Source organism: Passer domesticus, chromosome 3, assembly GCF_036417665.1.
Source record: "Passer domesticus isolate bPasDom1 chromosome 3, bPasDom1.hap1, whole genome shotgun sequence".
Taxonomy (NCBI): Eukaryota; Metazoa; Chordata; class Aves; order Passeriformes; family Passeridae; genus Passer; species Passer domesticus.
Window position 1 is genome coordinate 25,086,208 of NC_087476.1, and position 23,107 is coordinate 25,109,314.

The 23,107-nt window shown below is 35.9% G+C and overlaps 1 protein-coding gene and 1 long non-coding RNA gene across 2 annotated transcripts in view; one reads left to right on the forward strand and one right to left on the reverse strand.

The window, feature by feature from the left end:
• The window catches only part of COL21A1 (collagen type XXI alpha 1 chain), a 146,870-nt gene that overhangs the window by 23,351 nt on the left and 100,412 nt on the right, over positions 1-23,107 (reverse strand). The window contains exons 14-20 of the mRNA XM_064412261.1: positions 22,654-22,707; positions 21,649-21,702; positions 19,255-19,308; positions 18,386-18,439; positions 16,694-16,747; positions 16,562-16,615; positions 13,933-13,986 (exon numbers count right to left, since the gene is read on the reverse strand). Of these exons, the coding sequence (XP_064268331.1) occupies positions 13,933-13,986; positions 16,562-16,615; positions 16,694-16,747; positions 18,386-18,439; positions 19,255-19,308; positions 21,649-21,702; positions 22,654-22,707 (378 nt within the window). The remainder of the gene's footprint in view (positions 1-13,932; positions 13,987-16,561; positions 16,616-16,693; positions 16,748-18,385; positions 18,440-19,254; positions 19,309-21,648; positions 21,703-22,653; positions 22,708-23,107) is intronic.
• On the forward strand, positions 18,603-19,265 carry LOC135296206 (uncharacterized). The gene is made up of 3 exons (XR_010358244.1): positions 18,603-18,625; positions 18,713-18,811; positions 19,206-19,265. It is a non-coding gene; the product is annotated as an uncharacterized LOC135296206 (long non-coding RNA).

Here is a 23,107-nt window from a genome sequence, read left to right on the forward strand (position 1 = left end):
CATGTTTGCCACCACATTTAGGAATTTCCAGACCAATTGGTGAGTTCTGAATTATTTAATATAATATTTAATAATGTAGGGGTTTTTTCTGTAGCTGTAAAATATTAAACCAAAATATGAATGTCTGTACCTGTAATACAAACCAGGATTTAATATATGCTGAAAAACATCCCACTAGGTAGCAACCTTCTTGCCCTGAATGTACCAGAGACTTCCAGTTACATTTCTATGCAATTTGGAGGGCTCAGAGAAGACAGTTCCACACACTTATCCAGCACAACAAACAATTTACCATGACATGAGCAAGCCCAGAAGAAACAATGTCCTGCTGAGCTGTGTTGATCCTTCTTGGTTAAAATAAATTACTGGTACACAACATTTAATTTTATATCAATGACATAGAAAGATGAAACTCCAAGAAGAACAACTGTAAAACTAAGTCATATTTCCTTTCTTTCCCCCCCCCCCCCCTTTTTTTTCCCCCTTTCTGACTGATTCTGAACTACTGAGGAAATTAGACTCTTAAATCAGAGAGAGCTGGTCTAAACCCTTAAAATTCTCTTATGGTTCATTAACATTCACTCAGCTAAGAATGAATATATCACTTATGCTGATGTGAGTGATTTCCAGAGTGCATGGGGTGGAGATTTTCAGTTATTCTCCAAATGTAGACTGGCAAAAAAGGAGAATTAAGTGGCTAATTTGGTCATAAAGAATGAGTATTTCCCACACGTTATTTTTCTGTGTAGCTTCTATGGGTAAGTAATTATAACGACTAATTTCTGTAGGATCAGCTCCAAAATACCTAAAAAACTAGAATTGGTTGTTTTCTGGTTATCTGTCCCAATCTATTAATTCCATTTACATGGATAATCTCTGATTATGCCAGTTAGAATTATTTGCACTCCATTTACATGGATAATCTCTGATTATGCCAGTTAGAATTATTTGCACTCCATTTACATGGATAATCTCTGATTATGCCAGTTAGAATTATTTGCACTTTCTCAGAAGACAAGGTTAAAAAGTAGTTTAGATATCAAGAGTTTCTTACCTAACTTCTAAGTCAAAAGCTTTGGAAATATGTCTTGCTCCCAAACAGAGAATTCATTCGCAATACAAATCCTTAGAATCTGAGCATCTTTTTTTTTATTATTTTTTTATTTTTAGTTCCATAGACATTTTGAATAGGAAGTTATATTTAATAAGATGACATAACACTAACTAAGCTGTCAAAGAAACCTTACTTTAATTACCAAAATATGTATTCTAACTTTAAAATACGGGGAAAAACAATTAGTTTTACTACATTTGTACGACAAAAAATTTATTTTTTTGAAGAGTATATTGCAACTAAAATTATCACAAATGCCTGTGTTTAATCAAAACTTAATATGAAACACATTCATCATGCAATTTTTCTGCCACTAAGGGAAAAACAATGTTTGGAACTGCTACAAATGGGAAAACTGCCACCCACTGGGAGTAATAGAATCAATGCTGTGGAATAGTTCATGATTCACTGGCCTATAGAAAAAAAACCTGCCTTTGGGAATGTCCTTTGCAAAGCTATCAAGCACATTTTGTTCATATAAAATATGAAAAGGAGTTGTAATTCCAAAGTTTCTTTTTCCTTGCCTTTTCAGAAAATGCATGTTAAATGGTTTGTATATATCACATATGCAGTTATAATATCAATAGAAAGTAGCATTGCATTTCTAGTCAGAATATCTAAAAATCAAATAATCTACTGTGTTTTACTGATTTCTGTCTTTGTGTGAGTTGGGGAATTTCTATACTTTGAGTCAGTTAATTGGTTCCCCTTTTTGTTTTACATCAAACTTCCTGAAAGGTTTATTCAGTATTCCTTCATATTTAAAAATTAAGTTAATCACAAGTACTGCCTCAGTTCTTTCAGCATCATCAATCTGACTTCATCAATTATCTTCTCTTCGTTCCAAAGCCTTCCTCCTTTATTTTAAATTTTCCCTTAAATGGGAAGTCTTCCCTTACCCCATAAAGGCCTGTAATATTATTCATTATTTTAGCCTTTATCAGCAAGTGCTGTAATCACATGAAATGTAAAGTCAGCAAGATAGGCTAGCAAATCTAATTCTTTGGTTTAAAGTCCTGTTCATTCTAAAAATTCCCAACTGGAGTTTTATCACACAGAGCTGAGTTTGTGCCTAAAAACTAATGTCATTGTGTGCCTGTCTGGCAGCTAACAGATTTTTGGAGACTGGGTAAGGACTGCTGTCCTTATTCTTTATTCAGCTTCTGTTGCTTGTTTAATCATTTGTCTTCTACCCTGTCTCACCTATGGGTACCTAGAAGCCTGTCAGGTTTCTAAGGCCTGGTTGGGCCTGGGGAGGCTTTGCAGGGTAACCCCAGGACCTACAGTGACACTTAAATGCCACGTAGATAACTGAAATAATCTCTAGTGTCACTGATGTCACTGTGGGATAGCAGATCTACCCTTTGAAAAAGATGTCACCCTGCTCTAAAAACTGTGTTGTGCCTGCCAGATGCTGCAGCTGTCCTCACACAACTCCAATGGCTCTTGGTGGCCACGGCCAGGCAGCCAAATCCCACACAGCTCGATATCTACTTCTGCCTCAGTATCACACTGCCAAATGAAGCTCATCTCAGTATGCAACCAAATCCCTGGATGCAGTCTTCCTCAGCTGCAGCCTGCACAGCTGGGACTTCACAATACCCAAAAGCATTAATTTCTTTCTGTTGTGATGATGAACCTCAATTAAGACAGTTATAAAATTCTGTATAAATATTCTATTTTATTCCAGTTTCAATAATTGAAATAAATCTTCTATTCTTTGATAATATCTGGCAGATAGAATGGATTTAACTGTAATAGAATGGAACTCTAAGAACTGAACTGTAACTGTAAGAGGAAAATGTTTTCACAATCCCTGGAAAAATTTTCCTGTAGTTTTCATTAATCATGAGGTGTCTATTTTTGTTTTGGATTATATTAAACAGATGGACTTTCTTCCATGCAGCCCCACAAAAAAATCCTTTAAGGAAATTGCCTGGGGCCTCATATACAGTTTAACTAGATGTAAGCATTTTTACTTAAGACATAAGCTACAGTTCTCAAACTATTTCCTGCTTTTTGGAGATAGTTACCAGGATTATTTGCATCCCCCTCATGGTTAATTTTATGCTTGCAAACAGCAGAAGAAACCAGGCAGAAGACCTTTTTTTAAGAACAAAACAATGAGTTAATATATTCTCATTTTAGTCTTAAAATGAGAATATATTAACTCATTTTTATTCCTTATTTTCTGCTGCTGTCTTTAATATTCCCCATTTCTTCAGTGCCTGGTAGGAGAGGATACCCTGTTATGGAAAGTAGGAACTTGTAGTCTACAGGTAATATATCTATAATCATAAAACTTTATCTCTTCTCTGGAAGATGTGAAATCATAAAGTATTTCCAAAAGCTATTTTGTTATAAGCAAGCTGCTTTGCAGTCAATTCCCCAGGTAGATGTAGAGAACTTTAGTATACTTGTCTTTATTATCTTATTTTCATAAAAAGATGGTTTTTCTAACATATACGAGTTCTCTGATTTATGTTTCAATCAAATGGTTCCTTCCCCTCTGAAAAATCTGCAATTCTGAGATGACACTAAAGGGTCTTGCATAAATTACAGCAATAGAATAAGATCTCTATCCACATGTTCCCATGATCCCTCTAAACACCTGGAAAACTCAAGTCTTTATATATTACTGATCCTTATTTGAAAAAGCCTACATGATGATACATGAGAGATTTACTGGAGACATGCAAAAAAGTACAAGTCAACCTATAATTTGGATGAAAGTACAACAATCAAAACACTTTTTAAAGGATTATAGCAAATCCTTGCTAATCCTAATAGAATGAAAGAGACAAACCAAATTTGGATAATGTATAAAACTGGAAAAGAAATTCAATGAAGCAGAATCTGCTACTACTAAGTAGCTGCAATTGATGAAAGAAAAAAAAAAAAAGGCTACATACAAAGAAGCATTCCCACAGATATAATGATTATCCACCAGACCAGCACAGCAGCTTTAAATTAAGTTCAGGAAAGGAAAAAGCATTACCAAGATCTTTGCAGTTATAAGACCACAGTTTTCAAACACTTTTTTTGGCAAATCATTTATTAGCAATAAAACACACATGTTAAACGTGGAACAGAGTGACCCCTATTGCATTGCCAACACCACGGACCTTGGAAAACTGTAATCTGAAAGCTGGAAATACTAATAGAAAATGAAAACTATGTGCATCTTGTCACAGGCTGAAACTGGTGTTACTCTTGTTTCTTGTAAAGAATCCTCAAAAGAGCATCAGACTTGCCAAATCTTCATGGATCCAAAGGTGGGCAGACAAAATTGAACTCCCAGCCCTGCTGGTGACACCATGATGCCTTCCCTCTGCCTATCATGCCAGCACCAGCCTTAGAGATTGTGATAACCAACGTCCCATTTATCAGAAATCCTACAAACTTCTAAACACTGACAAACTGGCCCACGTTTGACATTTAAACACACTGATACTCAAGCAGTTACAAGCCTTCAAAAGGCTTTAAAATTTCTCCACCACTTAAATTATGGGGAAAAACTTATGAGGGTCACAGCACTTGAGCACCTTACATAAGACAGGGAGGCTGAGGCCAGCAAAGCCTCCCCAAAGGGCACTGACTGCTGCTGTGCTCCTTACACCCACCACATAACCAGAGTTCTGTCCTCACAGGTCACACTGATGCAGATTTCAGCCACATCTCTTTCCCATAGTAAGGAACCACTCAGTTAAATTAGCAGTGAGTAAGTTCAACAATAAATCATGCGCTTTTTTTTGCTTTTTTTTTTTAAATATGGCAGTTTCTGTGAAATTGGTCACAGAACTCGGCAGAAGAAAATAGTAAAACTGGGTTCCAAAAAGGATTGTAGAATTCCTAGAGAATTGGTCCATTGTTGGCTATTAAGCAGGATGGGCCAGCCTACGTTTTTGGCTAAGAAAGTCCCAAAGCTCTGACAGAGAGAATCTGGCAGTAAATAACAGGTGAAAAAAAAAACCAAACATTTTCTATATGTTCCTATCCATTCCCAGGGAAAAAGTTCTGTGATAATTTCTTTAGTCTGCTTGGCAGCTATTACCTGTTTAAGAAATAGCTAAGAAAAATTGGAACAAAGGCTGGGACAAAACCCTTCCAGAGCACAAAGAAAAAAAATCACCTTGACTCACTAGGCAATCATAAAGGCTTAATTTAATTATTAAAACTAACTACTATATCAAAAATTAATTTGCACAATAAGAAACAAAAGTTGCTTCTTAAAATGGTTTAATAATATTAGCAGAAATATTAGTTAAATCTTGCAAATGGATGTAAATTCACTCTTGTGGATCATGGTGTTTTGATTTGCTTTGTTTTGTTTCATTATGGATCAGAAGCCAGACTGTATTCTGACAAGACTTTCCATAGCTTCAATTTGCAGTAATTTTAGTATGGAAGGATTAAAAAAATGAAACACTTACTGTGCCACATTTCCCCAAATTTTCTAGCACTACATTTACTTGAGTGTTTGAGACTTGAGTATCAGCTCCTCAATTTCATGTTTAAAGCTGTTTCTGGACAGGAATTATGCAGTGCTAATGATCAAGCAGTTCACACAGAAGAAACACAAGCAACAACTTACTTTGAAAGCCCAAGTACTTATTGAACATAAAACTAACAACGCAGCCCTGCTATGAGTTTTTTTTTCTCTTGTGTATTTTCTGCAGTGATTCTATTAAAATAACTTTAATTAATCCAAATATCTAAACAGATACAGCACTTAGATACAGCTAGAGTGCTTTGAATCACCACCCTGACCACAGTTCTCAAGGCGGCTGTAACTCAGACCTTTTGAGGACTCAGGTACAACAATTTTTTTCTCTGGCTTCTCCCATGTTGAAGAAGAAGGATGACTAGCTGGAAAACTGGCTACACTGTCACTACTCTGTTGAAGCTGGATCAGAGGAAGGAAAGTCAATTGTCCTTTCGGCAAACCTCTTTCTATTTGTGGTTAAGTAACTTACCATAAACATGTTGCAAAGCATAGAAAAGAACAGCAAAGTGCAAATGAAATCAACTTAAATAATCAATATTTATGTCTGCTACATTCTAACCGACTGTCTTCTTCATTCATACTCTACTCTCTATGTTTGGTTTCTAGGTATAACAATTAGCTGGGGGAAGTTTCTGCTTGGTCTTCAGAGTCACTGGAAATTCCAGCAGATATTTACCTAAGTTATAAAATGTTAAGAAGAAAATTGCATGGCAAGAATAAAAGGAGATGTTGCTCTTTAAAGATTAATCAGCTCATGTGAAACAATGATTACTGGGAGTATAAACATCAACTTTCTGGGCTCTAAGAGGTCAGATGCCAGCCCAATACACAACATACACCAATCCAAACATCCTCTTCAAGCTTTTCCTTCTTCAGAAAAGCCTTTCTCAGCTGAATGAAATTAGCACATGCGTTCAGGAATGCTCTAAATATTACTACTGACATCAGGTGAATCCAAAAGAATGCAAATGAATCCTTCTTTAAATATCACATCAAAGGAAGCGAATGCTGAGCACGTCAGGTGTACTTATTTTATTCCATTGTACCATTTAACTTCCAAGATCTTTACTAGTTATTTTTAGCAGGTTGAAATAACCAGTTACAGGCACACACATACGCATGCACACACACACACATTATATTGCTTTAAATCTTTAATTTAAGCCAAATCAACAACCTCACTTTTAACTGATACTTGAGAATAAAGAACTTTGTGATAAAGAACACAGGATCACAATTTACAGTTGTGTGGATTTGTCCATTTAACTTTTCAAAAGTCTACATTTTATCAAGTCCAGTGACATTTTAGAATGGTTTTTTCTCAGTCCAAGAAATAGTACATTAACTAATATACTTGAAATGTATCAGTACATCATTTGCTCAAAGTAACAAAAATAATTAATCACAAATGTTTTTGAATCATAATCTGTTGTAGTTAATTGATGTTTTCCCACTTGAAACACATATTGCATATCTATAATGTTAAAATGCCAAAACACTTCTATAGAAAAACCCACTGCAATATTAATACCAAGAAAATATTGTTTCTTGTACTGAGAAAAAAAAGTAGCGATGTTACAGCACGTGCATATCAGAGTCTCTGCAATTTCCTAAATGCACAAGCATTTAAAAAGACAAACATTTATTCATATTTTTGGGGAATATGACCATGAGAGAGTATATTGGATGTGTAATGAATACATCCATACCATCAAACTGATTCACTCTTAGTTTCAAACCAGATCCCTAGACTCCCTCAAAGCCAGGCTGAAAACATGACAGCTAAAGGCTCAAGCTACATAATCATCATTCCCTCAGGGGGAAAAACACAGGTGGAACAACATGTGTCTTACTCTAGACAGGATAAGCTTATGCCAAAGCACTTCATCTGGCAATTAAAACTCACTTTCTAGTACAGATAACCAAAATGAATAATAACGAGCTTAAAGTCTCTATGTGAAAATTTGCAAACATACCCCAAATTATTTCAATGGACAGAAGAAATGCTCTTCAGAAGAGCCTGTGGGTTTGTATATAAATAGGTCTAGCTCATTGGAATCACTCATGGAATAATACAAATAAATCATCACTATCACTAATTTTTGCTTAGAAGTCAGTTACTGCACTCTTTAACAAACCTGAATCTTGAAGTGCTCACTGCAGGACAATTCTTTCAGAATCACACTTTTAACACTTTTTCAGTTTATAAAATATTAACAAATTATTACGAGCTATTTTAACAAAATGATAAGCACCTGTTTATTAGAACACAGCTCATCAAGTCAGTAGAAAGATTTTAAATTCTTATAACACATTTGCTAGAGGTATTTCTATTTCTGTGTTCATAAAACATCAGCAATAGGGGAGGAATGCTGGTGTCTAACCTCTATCAGCATATGAATTAGTAAAAAAAGTGCCAGGGTAGCAATGAAAAGGTCACTATAGCATACAAGCAGAAAACAGAGTACACTGAGTACCATTTCCAACTACTTATAGCATATTCCATTCATGTCCACAACGGGTTTACAACTAGAGCTCCTTTCATATTTCCTTACAACTTTAATGAATTTCCCTTTGTTAACACTGCATTTTTAAAACAGACTTAAATGTTAGTAGGGATGCCACCTTTTCTCTACATGATTTTCTCAAATTATCAAATTTAAAATGGCATTAGCTGAACAAAATATAATAAAAAATACTTTCCCAACTCTCTCCAGACAAAAAAAGGAGAAAAAAAATAATTATAGCAAATTAATATATTAATGTAATTGCACTGTGTGAGGAAATAGATTTAAAAATTAGATATCATGATGAACAGGCAGAAAGTGTGAATTAGTTGGGAGAGAACTGTTAGTTCTACAACTGAGAAAAGCAGGCTTTATTCTCCAAGCTGCAATAGGTTAGTGGGTCCAAGTTTATTACAGCATTTATTGTGGCTCCAGTCCACGCTGAATTCAGTGGGGATCTTCCCATTGATTTAATACACTTTGGATCAGCAGCTATGCTGTCATGTCTTGTATCACCTTTGTTAACTGGGAATAATAAAGTAACTCAGATTAGGCTGCCTGAAGTTCTGAAAGTCTTTTAATTAACTGTTTCATTACAGCACTATTCTCATATTTATCTTCTTAATAGCAATTAACTCTATTGTAATTATCGCATAGAATGAATTTAGTTAAAATAACTTGTCAGTCAGAATGAAGACAACCTAGGTTGGAAATAAAGTTTGCTCAAAATACATACGGCTACCTAGAAGTTATATTTGACAGAAAAACCTGCATTCAGTCTAAAATGTTTGGACTTACAGCCAATTTGTTATGTAATTAACAAATGATTGCTGGGAGTATTGTGTAGTCAAAGCTGTCATCTCTCCCTTTCTCAAGTGAGAACAAAACTAACTACATCTGTAACGTGGCTCAAGCACTGAGAAAGTCTACAGCAACACTCTCCCTGTCTACCTCAACAATTTAGATATTAGAAGAAGGAATAAAGAAACAATACCAAAAATGCATTCAATTAATCAAACCTACTTGTAAAGAAATAATGATGCATGGCATATGCCTACAAAAATCATCCCCTTCAGATGTTTCAACAGTTTATGAATAAAAAAAATCATCCCACCCAAAAAACAAGTCATTGTTTTAATTTACAGGTAAAAGTCAGAATTTTCAAAACTAAACAGGTGTTCAAGGTCCACAAAACTTATAGAGAAAATGCTTTACATCCCTCATGACTGTAATGCTGACAGCTTTTAAAAGCAGGCCACCGGAGCTCAGGTTCTATTATCGAGGCATCTCAAACTAGTAGAAAAGTATGAGTATCAGATCAGAAACTTAAAAATTTTGACAGACACCAACCACTTTGATGAGTATCCTGATCACTTTTCTCTTAAAAACTGACAGGAAATAATTTCTTCTTCATAGACTATTTACACAGAGAGTGCTATTTTATAGCAGGGCCTAATTTAAGGTGATACAAAATCTGAAGGATTATTTAGTGCTCTATGGAATATTTCCACAAGTAATAAATTCACAACAAATGATCTTTTGAGCACTGTAAATACAACAGGATCTTTATGCATTAACCTATGAAGCTATTAAAATTAGAAATTCAATAATCAGACTAGGTGGATAAAAAAATAAAGTAACACTTTCAGAAAGGATTTTTTTCACGAGGTCTACTGTGCAGATCTACAATAGAGGTTTTAGGCCAGCTTTTATTCTAAGTACTTCATAACTTAGTATATAAATGCAAATACAAGACACAAATGTTGAGTAAATGGCATCTTAGTACCTAAAACTGGTACAAATCAACATAACATCAACATCAGGAGCATCAAGAAAAACATTACATGACACAGAGAGGAAAATAATAGTAACAAAAAAACCCCAAAGTTTGTCTGCATACTACTATATTACTACTTCAGGATTGTTCTTTCTTTTTTTCCTGTTTCTATCAATCTTAGCATAGCTATTAGATGCCATAGAATTGCATTAACTTTATATTTGCATTCCAAACATACAGGATACCTGGCTATACCAGTTTGTTTTCAGGATTTCTGCATTATGAAGACAATGCAACTTCTGTTGTATCTTGTAGCGTATCTTGAACATGTTTCAAAAAGAATTCTGCTACCATTGCCTAGCATAAAACACAATTTTTTTTTTTTTTTCAGAGAATGCATTGGTCTATATCTGGCATTCTCGATGCAATTATGAAAGATCAACAGACAAACCAGGGGTATAGGTATAACATGGGAGTCAGGTCACAAGCTGAAAGTCATGTTGTGCTGCTAACGCTGGCACAAATGAGGCCACATCTGAGGTCTTTTGATGTGACCTAAATATTGAGACAAAACTCTACCATTTTAAGTGTTTGCAGATGTATTTCTGAAAAATATGAGTTCTGGAGAGTAAACATGAGCAGTTGCAAATGCTCAGACATATTACTTGTGGCAGGAGAGCATATGCCTAGAAGAGTGCTATAAATGTCCTGCCAGCTTTACCCACAAGCACTCACTTCAGGGTTCCCATCTGCATAATTGCAAACACAAGGAGTTTCCACTGAAACCCAACTCTGAAAAACCATACCTATGTTAAAAATGGCAGTCAGGCTGAAATTAAGCTCAAATAAATCTTTATTTATTCTATAGACATTTGGTCCCTAAAAACAATGTATTTATCAAAACAGCCTGTCATCAGTAAGACAGATGACTAGCCACTGAACGACTTAAGTGACAGCATGGCCTGTTTTTGTTCAACAGGAAAATAAGCTTGATTACTACCTTTACCAAATCCTAAATTATTCTGTCCATACTGTCACATGTTATTCTACAGAGTGGGCAGAACTGGGATAGTCTGCTTAACTGAAATCCAAATAGTTATTGAGAGAAATCAAGCACAACTCTTGAAATTATTTATTTATCTTTAGAACCTACTTTTTCTGTTTGTAACTTGGGGGATTAAAAAGAGTAATAATATACCAGAATGTATTTTTGTCCAAAAATTAACCACACATATCAAAGGCTGGAGGCAATGGGAGTTCAGCTCACCTGTGCTCTCCATTCTAGACAGTTGCTCCTTAGATGTCTCAACATGCATCCATTTCACAACCATGTTATTTTTATTTGCTAAAGCAAGAGTGAACATAAAATGACTATTTTTTAAATCATCAACTTAACACATTAAGCCATGTCTAACACTAATGTGGCTAAATGAAAGAAATACTGTCTGCATGTCTGTTTGTGTGGGTGGGGTATCCACACAATCTGCTGAGCCGTCCCAGGGCCACAGCTGCATGTGGCTGGTTAATGATATAAAGACATCCAGCTTCAACTGTATCATCCAAAGCTTGTCTTGTGCTTAGGCAGCCTATTTAGCTGTGCCAGGGATGGCACAGCATAGATCAATCCCTCTCTTCCACATCAGTGCCCTAACTATAAGGGTGTCCCACCGAAGACTTTAACACTGAATTCCACAGAAGGAGAGCCGAGAGAAGGCACTTACACATTGTACTGTAAATATACATTGGGGGAACAAGAGAAACAACATAAGCAGTAGGTTGCACATGACATCACTCACAGCGCCCAAAATCCAGCTCACTTTTCAACAGGTGAAAGCCAATTACCCTCTACTTGAATAGAGGAGCCTGTATACCTCACAGCTGAGGATAGCTTTTATTTTCCACAACCCAAACACACATTTTCACCTCAACATTTCTTCACTGAGCTGCAGAAATGCTGCTTTTTGCTCCTCCTCCAGGCTCTAAATAGATGGGAGTGTTGTGTTGGTCATGCAGGATGGTGCAACGTGAGCAATAGAGGCAGATGGGCAGGGGTGACTCAGTGTCTTACGTTCCCTAATGGTGACCTTGAGGCAATCTTGTGGTCAGCATGTAGCATTTCTACTCTTCAGAACCTCCACTGATTATAAATGAAGGATAAAATAGAATTTACCTTCCTCTATTAGGATTGTTTAATTTTTTTTTGTAGTTGTTTATATTTTGGAATATATATATTATATATTTGGAATATATATATTATATATATATTATATATATATATTATATATTCTCCCTCTATAGTACTTTGCGGTGATTTAAAAGGACTTCTTAGTACTTTTAATGTCTTAAATCTACCACTTCATTTCCCTTTAAAGCAAAATTATGGGACTTTAGTGATGGGTTTACATTACTGTTTAAAATGTTACATTGTGAATGTTTATTATAGATACAATTTATATTAACTTTAAACCAAAATACATTTCAGTAGTAGATACAGTTCATGCTTAACTAATGCCAACACACTAGAACGACAGCTGTTAAAGTATTAAATATTTTGTTTTCTCTAGGTCAGAAATGCCCTTTCCCTTCCATTTCTTAGATTAATTTTTTTTAAAATCACAATGACCAACTAACATTTCTTTTGTAAAAATGAAAAGAGACAAACCAAGGCAAGGGACAATAATAGAACTCACTTTTATCTCAACACATTTAAAGTGCACCAACTTACAATAAACCAAAATCCCTTCAGTTATATTTTATTATATTTAATTAACATTCAGTCTTTCTTACATATGGAGACACCACAGACTGTAAGAGGTTAAAACACCTCACAATTATTTGGGGCAGAAAAAGAGGAAAAAATAAAGCCAACGGAGGAATTATGTGCATTTTTCACTTAAGCCAGACAAGTGGGAAGAAAGTCCCTTGGGCATGATTTCTCAGTGTTTTGCAGTCTACTCAAAATGTCTGAGAAGGTTTAGCAGAATATATGAAAATGTAAATGAAAAACTTTCAGAATTTTTCTGCCAGAAGTGTTATTTCCAATTCCTCATTAGTAAAACTTTCTATCACATTTCAGATCCTGTAACTCAAACTACCTCTTATTACATTCAGTACCACAAAATTTCTGACTGTATAAAGCTGTATCTCTTTATCTTACAACTCTAAATGTAATTCAGAAGGCAATTCCTCTGTAAGGCAGTGCTCCACCAACTGAGCTCTGTTTACTGCTCTTGGCCTGCAGAAGCATTGCTGATGGTCTGATGACAGCTGGCTGTCTCTCAGCACTCAAAGCTGCTATCTTGGCTCATCTGCTTCAAGCAGCCTGGAAGGAAACAAGGAGGAACAAAGGAGGACAACGAGGAAACAAGGAAGGACAAAGCCTGGCGATCAGATATTAAGGGGAGGTAAAATGAGCTTCCCAAATACCAGTAGAGGAACAATGTCTTTGAGAAGAAGCAAAGGAAAAATGAAACAGCAAAGTCCCCAGAGAAGAAAGAAGCACAGAGATGCAGATAATATGGTGTAAGAAGATGCAAGGAAGTAAAAGGCCAGTAAAACTGGGCAAAGGAAAGGCAGTAGTACATAGTGAAAAAGGAGACTTTAAAAGTGTGATTAACAAGTATTTCAAAGAAGGTACACCATGTAGTTGAAATGAGAGTCAAATCCATCCAGAATCTTTCCTCAAGTAAGTAATTATTAATATACCACAACATCAACAGGACAGAAGTCATGAGACAATTTTATACCATATATATCAGTATATACAACAGTGATATGGTGAAGAATCTTTTCTTTTAAGGCATGTCTTACTTTAAGGGCTTTTTCCTTTCTTTTAATTAAATCAAATTTAAAGATGAACAGCAGAAAATAAACAAGCATTTTTTTAAAAATGGACATATCAACCAATTCGAATCAACATAAATTAAACGTGAAGTGTAATAGCTATTAACTAAAAAACAAATAAGACAAAACATAACAAAACCAACAAATCAGTACACAAGGATATGTCAGCAATTTAATCACTTACAGGCTCTCCTCGATGTCCTTCGGGGCCTGGAGATCCAGGCTGCCCAACTTCTCCCTTTAAAATAAAAAAAGTCTTAAGAAAACAACCTTACTTGCACAATAATTTTTTTTTAAATAGTAAATTATATTTTAATCTAAGTAAAATTTCAAAGCAATACACATTGATACTTCACCAAACAAACATCTCTTAACAGATTAATACACAGCAAGAAGTGTCATCAATACAACAGTCCCTCATGCTGTCTCTGACAGCTGTCAAACAGCTTGCAAAAAGAGATGAGAGAAAATTTTCTGTTCACTCAGAACAGCAATTTCTGGTACAAAAAAAAAGCATAAAACAATAACAGACTGTTACTGTCTAATTGTTAGTATAAATAATAGTATGAAAAAATATTTCAAAGTACTTCAGAATACAGCAATACAAAAAATGATCAAATATTTATCCAAGTATGTGATACTGAAGTATTCTGAAAATCTGAATAATTCCAGAAATAAAAGCACATAAACAAGGTGAAGATGTAGGTATAGATGTAGATAGATACACACACATGTATAAAATAATCTGGCACTAATTAGCTTTAAATTATAAGAGCTGAACTTCAAGCAACAATGGGTAGCATCTGGGTTTCCAGCCATGCTTTTTCCACATTCTTTCCCAAAATGAATATTGTAAAAAACCAGGAAAGCTCCAACAGAAATTTCCTTCAAAGACAGCCTGTTTTTTACTGTTCTGAATTTGATTACAGACCCAGAATGAAGCAGTGTTTTATAGCAAGCAGATGTTGAAGTCAGGCTAACAAAATGTTTGAATGAAAAATATGGCTTCTATTAACTATTGTATTATAAAATTAATAAAATCTAATGAGCACATAATATTTTTGGTACTACAATAATGAAAATAGTCCAGAAAATGTCTTTCAGTTTAAATGTACACACATTCACACAATATACTGAATTCTCTGTATGTTGCTTACAAGCATAAAACATATGAAAGTACTCCCCCAAATCATGCTTTAGCAACACAGTGCTTCACTCTAAATTGCCACCAGTGATAGTTAAAATTTTATGTTAATGTTAATTGTGACTATTACATGTCCACGTTATCAAATACCAGAGAAGAAAAAAATCAAATATCTAATTTTTTTCCTATGTTCTGAAGTACCAGAGAAGAAATTTCTCCTCCAACTTAGCAATGATATCTGTGTATGTGTGTGCATACACACACACAGATATAGATATAGATTAGATATAGATAGATATAGATATAGATATAGATATAGATATAGATATAGATAAAATAACAGAGGATTCATTTGAAATAAATTCCTGAAGGTAACCAAGCTCATATCACAGACAACAGAAGTCTAGTCTGGACAATTGACGGAGGATTGATTCAGCTGATGAGACACCAGGAGTTGAGTCCCACCGCTCACACACAGACATTTGGTCACATTTGAGATGCCCCATGGTATCTTGTCTACTCCAGCTCCTGAAAGGCACTGGCTTTCCATGGGACTTATGTTATATTTTTTCACTCCCTGAGAATGTTTTGGACACTAATGCATTTCAAATGCACCAGGGGCTTTTTTTGTGCTCAACTAAACTGACACCTACGAGTCTGCCTTCTCTGAGCTGAATTACTCTCCAGACTCCACTGGCATTACCCTGGATCCACATCACTGACAGCTGCTGCCTGGAAGCTTTTAGCTCTCTCACGGGTCTTGTGTCATGTGTCCCTGCTGCAGCAGATGTGACAGATATGCCAGCTGCATCCCCAACTGCACTAGACAAGCATGCTCACAAAATAGAAGATTCAGATCTCCCAATACAGCAATATGAATTTAAAATTCAAAATACACTCAGATTTTTGTCTTTTTGGACCTTGAAGTAACATTAATCTTGAGCAGCCCTAGATAATTTCACTATTATTAACGAAATATAGGAACAAAGCTGCTGTTGAAAAACTTCTTTAGATCAATTCAATTGAGCATTTACATCACATATTATTAAAATCTTTTCCCTGTGGACTTTTAACTGATACTACTGAAGTCTATGTTTTCACAAATTAGAACAGTGCAAGCAACAACTTGACAAGCAAGACATCCAGTAAGCTCACAAACTGCAATTCATTATAGAAATACCAAATCCTATTGCCTTTTTTACAGTAGACACATACTTAGTTGACTTGAAAAACTGTTCTGCATTAAATATGAACAGCACTGCATAGTGAAGAGAATAAAAACACATACAAAAATATTAATTCAATACTGAAGGTACTTTCCCCTAATTTTCCTGCAGCTCCCTTCAAAAGCAATTATCTTCTCCAGTATATGCTTGTATATAAATCTCTTTAACAGAATAATAGGGTTAGAGAAACACAAAAGGATATCAGAGATAAAGTATAAACAAACTCTAGTGATTACTAACACTCTTAATAAAAGCTTTTCCTTTGCTCACAGAACAGTTGAAAATAATGAAGTCTGCTCATTGCTGCAGTAAACTTCCACATCTCTCAGCAACAACATTTTTTTGATTTCCAGTAATACTCTCCAGAATAAATTTGGTATGTTTGCATCACGAGCAATGCTATTGAAGACTTTTATCAAGATATTAATACCATTTGCACATACCTTGAAGCCAGGACTGCCCGGTAATCCATCTTTCCCATTTCTGCCAGGGTCTCCCTGTGGCAACATTTAACAGCAATCAGCAGGTAAATTAACAAGCAAAAGCTGATGACAAATTGTCTTCAGAAAACTTACAGATCGCCCAGGCAGTCCTGGAAACCCTGTATCACCCTTCTCTCCTTTTGAACCCTGAGAAGAACAGCAAGCAGAAAGTAAGTAGTGCTCAGTGTAGGTGCTGCAAATTCAATATATTTAACTAATGATTCGTGTATGTTATTTCTTATTTTGAAAAACTACAGAAGATCTATACTTTTCTTAACTCGGGCAGTTGTCAATTAATACCTACGACCCCATCACATTAAAAAAAATATGCTTCAAACTACAGAAATGCTAACACAGACCCTCTTTCAAATTGCTTAAAACTCTATGCTATATAAACACATGAAGAAAATATAAGGCCAGGTGAAAATATAGCTGTTAACAGTGGATGGCCAAATATACTGTTTGTTTTATCTAAATTACAGATTAAGACATCTCTCTTCCCATCCACTAGCAGCCTCACTCCTTTCACGTGCTCCCCTCCTCCCTCCCCTAACTTGTCTCCCTCTCTCTTGTTTGGTGATATGTACATCTGTATTAAAACACATAGACTTCTTTGCAATACAGTTACTACATATGTCCTGTATATGGTGTGTTACACCATAGACATATTTACAAAAAATTTTGTGCTATGTGAAAATGAGTTACACCAATCCATTAGCAGAATGAAAAGGTTCTCAAAATATCCAAAGAAGCAGAGCATGAGTTTAGCATTACTGAATGTAAATACATCCAGTAAAAGCACGGAACATTCTTCTGAGCTGTAAATTAAGAAGTGTATTTTCTGTGAATATGCATGTTATAAAAATATTAATTATGTTGCCTGGGGTTCCCATGCCCAGGCTCCCAGTGGGAATGGGGGTGCTCCGTGAGGGGAGGCCAGGGCTGCCCCAACCGGACACGGCCGGATCCAGCCGGACACAACCGGTCCCAGCTGGACACAGCCGGACACAGCTGGTTCCAGCCGGACACAGCTGGGCCCAGCCGGACACAGCCGGACACAGCCAGTTCCAGCCAGACACAGCTGGTTCCAGCCACCCACTTCAGGGTAGGGCTGAGCCATGAGTGGGGAGGGAGTCAGGAATGAGTTTAACAAGGGACAGAAACATGACACCAGCAAAATAAGGAAAGAAGTGAAAAGTAGCAGCCCCGCAGACAGCAAGAAGAGAGTTGTGGAGCAGAGATTCCCTGGTAGCCTTTGGAGGGGCCATGGTGGAGCTGTGGTAGCCAAGGTGCAGCCCATGGAGAATCTGTGCAAGGCCAGGTTTGCCCTGAAGGCCTGTGGCCCATGGGAAGGACCTGCCCTGGAGCAGGGGAGGAGGGTGAGGGAAGAGCAGGGAGAAGCTGTCAAACACCACCCTACCTTGCTCCCCATTTCTTATCCCATGAAGGAGAGAAGTTGAGCCTAGGAAAAGGCAGGGTGGAGGAGAAGGGGGTTTTGTTGTTTGGTTTTTTGGGTTTTTTTTCTCACTATCCAGACTTATTTCAGTTGCCAATAAATTAAACTAATTTTCCCCAAGTAGCCACTGGTTTGCCTGTGACAGTAACTGGCAGGTGATCGTTCTTATCTGGACCATCAAGCTTTTCCATCTTACTTTCTTCCTTGTACTGTTGAGAAGGGAGATTGAGAGAGGTACCTGGATGTTTGCACCAGGCATCCAGTCTAGGTGACCCCATCACAGATACCAATAGCATTTTGCTTTAATTTATGTTTATAAAGTCACTTGCCTTTTTTCCATATATTCCTGGCACTCCTTGATCTCCTTTAGGACCTCTTTCTCCCTACACAAAATATATGTGAGCAAGTTATTTTTTAAAATAGAAGTAGTTACATAAAGATATATTTATCTATATAAAGTATAAATGTACAGCAGACACAAAGAAGGCAAAGAGCTCCAAGATTTAAATGCAAATCCTGAATTTTCCCAGCTTTCCTAGAGGAGAAGGCCAGAGTGCCCAACACTGATGGTGAGAAAATCCAAATCCACAGCTCGCAGGCTTAAGGCTTCTACTTTCCATAGAAGGCACTTTCTGATTCTCATTGCTTCAATATAGGCAGGAACCTAAGTGAAAATTCAGCTCCTTGGAAAGGGCTGGACTTCTCTGAAGACATTATTTGAAGAGTTAAAAACATGAATTTGGAAAAGCTAAGAGGTAAACTCTGTTGAGTTCTAACACAAATGAGCAAAAACTATGGGGAAAATTGTTTTTGGGAGCACAGATGAACTAAAGACACTGTGATAAATCAGAACTCTTCTTCAAAAATCTGTCACTTAAGTAAATTGACAAGAAAATAATACAATTTTTTAAACATTATTTGTGATGAAGAATCCTTTAAGTAGTAACATCAAGTTAATATAAAATCCCATATAACAAAACAGAAATTAAATAACAGAAGTTTTCTATTGTTTGGTATCTATGTAATGAAGTCCCATGGTATATATCTTCCCTAAATATCACCTTCATATCTATTAATCTTGAGCAATTCATCAAATTCTCTGAAATAGTTTTGTATATAGACATGTTTACCCTTTATATTGAACTACAGGGCAAGCTGCAACACAGGAATATTGTAACAAGAAATATTTAATTTCAACCTTTGGTGCTGGCATCCCATGTAATCCAGGAAAACCAGGTAGTCCACTGTCACCCTGAAAGAGCAAACATATTTTAAATCCTTGTATCCAAATAGTGGTGATATACTACAACAACATTCATATTCTTGTGATCAAGTGATCAGCAAATAGTGGAAAGATGTAATATATCACAGTATCAACTTCATAATATTGGTATGATGACCAATAAGAGATTTTTTATCTTTAAACAAAATTCATTACATAAAAGAAAAACCTTAATCACTAAATTTTAGACTAAATTTACAGCAATCTTTTAGTAAGTCCTATGGAGGTTCAAAAGCTGCAATTTAAGACTTTATAAAATTCACTACCAGCTTACTCTGGATAAGTGGAGTATTATAAAAAAAGATATTAAGTACCTGTTCTACAAAAGAAACTAAATTACACCAAAATACACTTATAAAACAACTTTGGCAATTTGACAAATGAGTTCTCATTTCAGAGAAGAAATAATCCACTTAGGTAAAAGCAGTTAGCAATTGAAAAGACAAGGCAAAATACCAGTTCTTTTTATTGTTCTAAGAGGTGTCAGGTATCAGGAATTCCAAACTTTTGCATTTGCAGCTGAAGATATTTAACTGACAATTTGTCTGCAAGTTCCCTTGAGCAATAATAACAAAGAAATCCAAAATTACAACTTGTCACTACTTGATTTGAAACAAAAAAACCAATCCTAGTTGCAAGGTTCAGTAGACTACTTCACATGAGAAAATAGCTAATCACAAAATCATCTTTGAGCAATCAACATGCTTTATTTCTGTTAATGCTTACTTTGTATTGAACAATATATTTCAATTTGTTTCATATATTTCAATCAGATAAAAGGAATAGTAAACTATGCTTAAGAAGTTATTTCATATTCATTTCAGTATTTCAAATTCTAAGACAGGGGTTAAACCAGGACAACATGTCTCAATGCTGTTTATCAAAGCCATTCATGCCTAAGCAGATTTGGAAAGGTCTGTCATATATTTGCAGTAGGCAGGAACATGACCACAGGAATGACAGCTTGTGGGTTAATGTTATCACAATATCTCTCAACAAATAAATATTAAAAGCAGACAATGGAATGGAGTTTAAAAATCAGCAAAGGTTATAAAATTAACACTTCATATATCCATTGCTTCTTAATGAAAAAGTGTGGAGTCTTGATTTCTACTCAGAAGTGGTGGTTCAATTATTAGATAAACCAAAACATTTGGAAATGAAAAGAATTTTAAATTAGCTACTACAGAAACTTTACAAGTAATGGGATGAAATAAAAAGATGAAAATTTGGGCAGAATTTCCAGGAAAAAAATTATAATGTCAAGATCTATTTTACAATGGAAATGTTCTCTAAAGCAGTGGTGAAAGCGCTATTTCTTGGCTTGTTTTACACAAGGCTAGACTGAGAAACAGGAAATATTCTATCTGTCACAACCCTACACTACAAGGCAGTTACAGTTTTTCACCAGCATCATCTTAATTTCTACACATAGCCAAATACTTACTGATTAATTAGATTAACTTCTAAAATCAATTAGATTGAGATGAATAAAGCACAGAACACATAAGCAGTTTTCAGCTCTAACCATGCATTTGAGAATTCTGCTGAACAGCAATGAATTTAAGGACCTAGTTATTTGAAACTTTAGGAAGAAATTGTAAGATCTGTTGGGAAAATAAGTGCTTGTTTTACAGAAAGCACTTTGAAGTTTTAATGAATCAAAACCAAAATAATTGTCATTACAATGAGCTTACAACTTTTCTAAACATAGGGCAGAAATGTGAGAGAAGGCAGAAATGTGAGAGAAGGCCACAGCCAATGGGCAGTTTATTCACTGTGTATACATAAGACCCTGAGTCAAGTTTATCCTGATTACCAGGAGGAGTTACATATAAGCTTCCACATCTGTCTGTATCTCTAAGCTAAATGGCTACACCTCAGCTAGAATTTTCCACAAAAAAATTTTGGGTTCAGTTAGCCAGTGTTTTCTGATAAAAAGTGCCATCCAGGAATTCCTACCTAAATCATCTGGATACTCACTTAAAGAGAAAAAGGGTGAAAAGAGTTAAAAATAAACCATTCCAACAGATGTCTGTATTGTGCTTCCAGGTACCCATACTAAGATACTCTAAGTTTATGTTATTCAGTGAAATAAAGTTGTTACTGGCAGTGCCAAAGCCTATATAAACTTTAATAAATAAAGAGGGCCAAATTCAGAATTTAAATTTAGGATTCTTAATCCTTCCTTTTAGCAAACAATTCTCACAGAACACTCATGTGAAAATACTGATAGTGTTACCTGTATAACCAAAAATTACAAATAGTAAGAGGAAAAGCTTTTTATCATTCCAGTTTGGTTTCTTTTACCTTTGCCCCATCTTTTCCTGGTTCTCCCTTGATACCTGGCAAGCCACGAGGTCCCTAGATTGAGAAAAAAATGTACACCAGTTCAAATACTGATAATACTAATACAATCTGATACAGAATTAGACACAAAAATGGGACACAACATGGGCCAGAGACCAATGTGTCAGCTGCCTGATTCCAACATTTCAGTGACTGGACACAGAAGCAGAACAAAGCATAATGTGTACCCAGCAGGGATGAACATGGCACACTATTATAATCCGTGACTGAGGAACACTCAAACATTTTTTTATTCTAACCAAGGACCACCCCAAGGGGAAAAAAAAAAAAAGAATGTCACACAGCTGTATTAGCCTGTTCAAAACCACAGCCTGTCAACAGGTGAGCCCAAAGATGTCCCCTTCAACAGCCCATCAGACAGCCTCCACCTATGCCATTTTGCAGGCTTGCTCTTGGCCCCAGCAGGCTCTCAGATATTTAATTCCACAAATGAGTAAATCCTTGACTATTCAGCCTGGATCCTGTCAGAAGTAAAATACAGCACAGGTTTCCAACAACCGTCTCAGTCAGAACTACTAAATTAATACAAAAAGAAAAGGAATTCTCCTCTGTCAATCTGGGCTTTATGTGAAAATTTGCTTTGGGCTTGTGAATTGTGCACAATCCATCACCACGACAAGACTTCAGATCACTGCTAGTGATTCACAGAAAAACTGAAGCAACTACTGTTTGGCTTCTGGATGGGGATAAAAAGCTGCAGCTGAGCCCATCTTCTAGAGACCTTACCTAGCCCTGCTTCAATTTGCAGTCTGTCAGCCTGCCTACAAACCCCAAAACCATGTGAATTTCAAAGCTATTCGCCCAAGGATGGCCCCTGATCCATGACACCCCTTGAGTCCTCTTCATTCCCCACAGCTCAGCTCTCAATGACAGACAAGATATTGAGTGAGACTTGGCAGGATTTGTCTCAGGTATTCAAATTCTAGGAATGAAATACAAACTTACTTGAACCCCTGGAGTTCCTGGGATACCTGGAGTTCCTGCTGATCCCTGATATCCCTTAGGAAAAGAACCAAGACTTGTGACTTTTCAAAAGCAACATAGACAAATTTCCAAACACCTATTTAAAAAGAAAAAAACAATCCTCTTGCTTACTTAAGAATTTTGCTTAGTTAAAGAATTTTTGTCACAACCCTATAATTTTGGGTCACAGATTTTAGCAACTGCTATGACAGTCATACATTTGAGATTTAGATTTCAGCTTTCAAAAGCTTTCATATCTGCAGCTGAAGTTCTCAGTCTCCAGACTTTAGCTAAAACCAGTCATTCTAGAATTATTACAAAAAAACATAACAAACATATTGTTTTATTTTCCACTGGAAAAAAAAAAATTAATCCACATATGTAGACACATTTTTTTCTCTCTCTCTCTTAAGAAAAATAGCTGAAACTTGCCAAG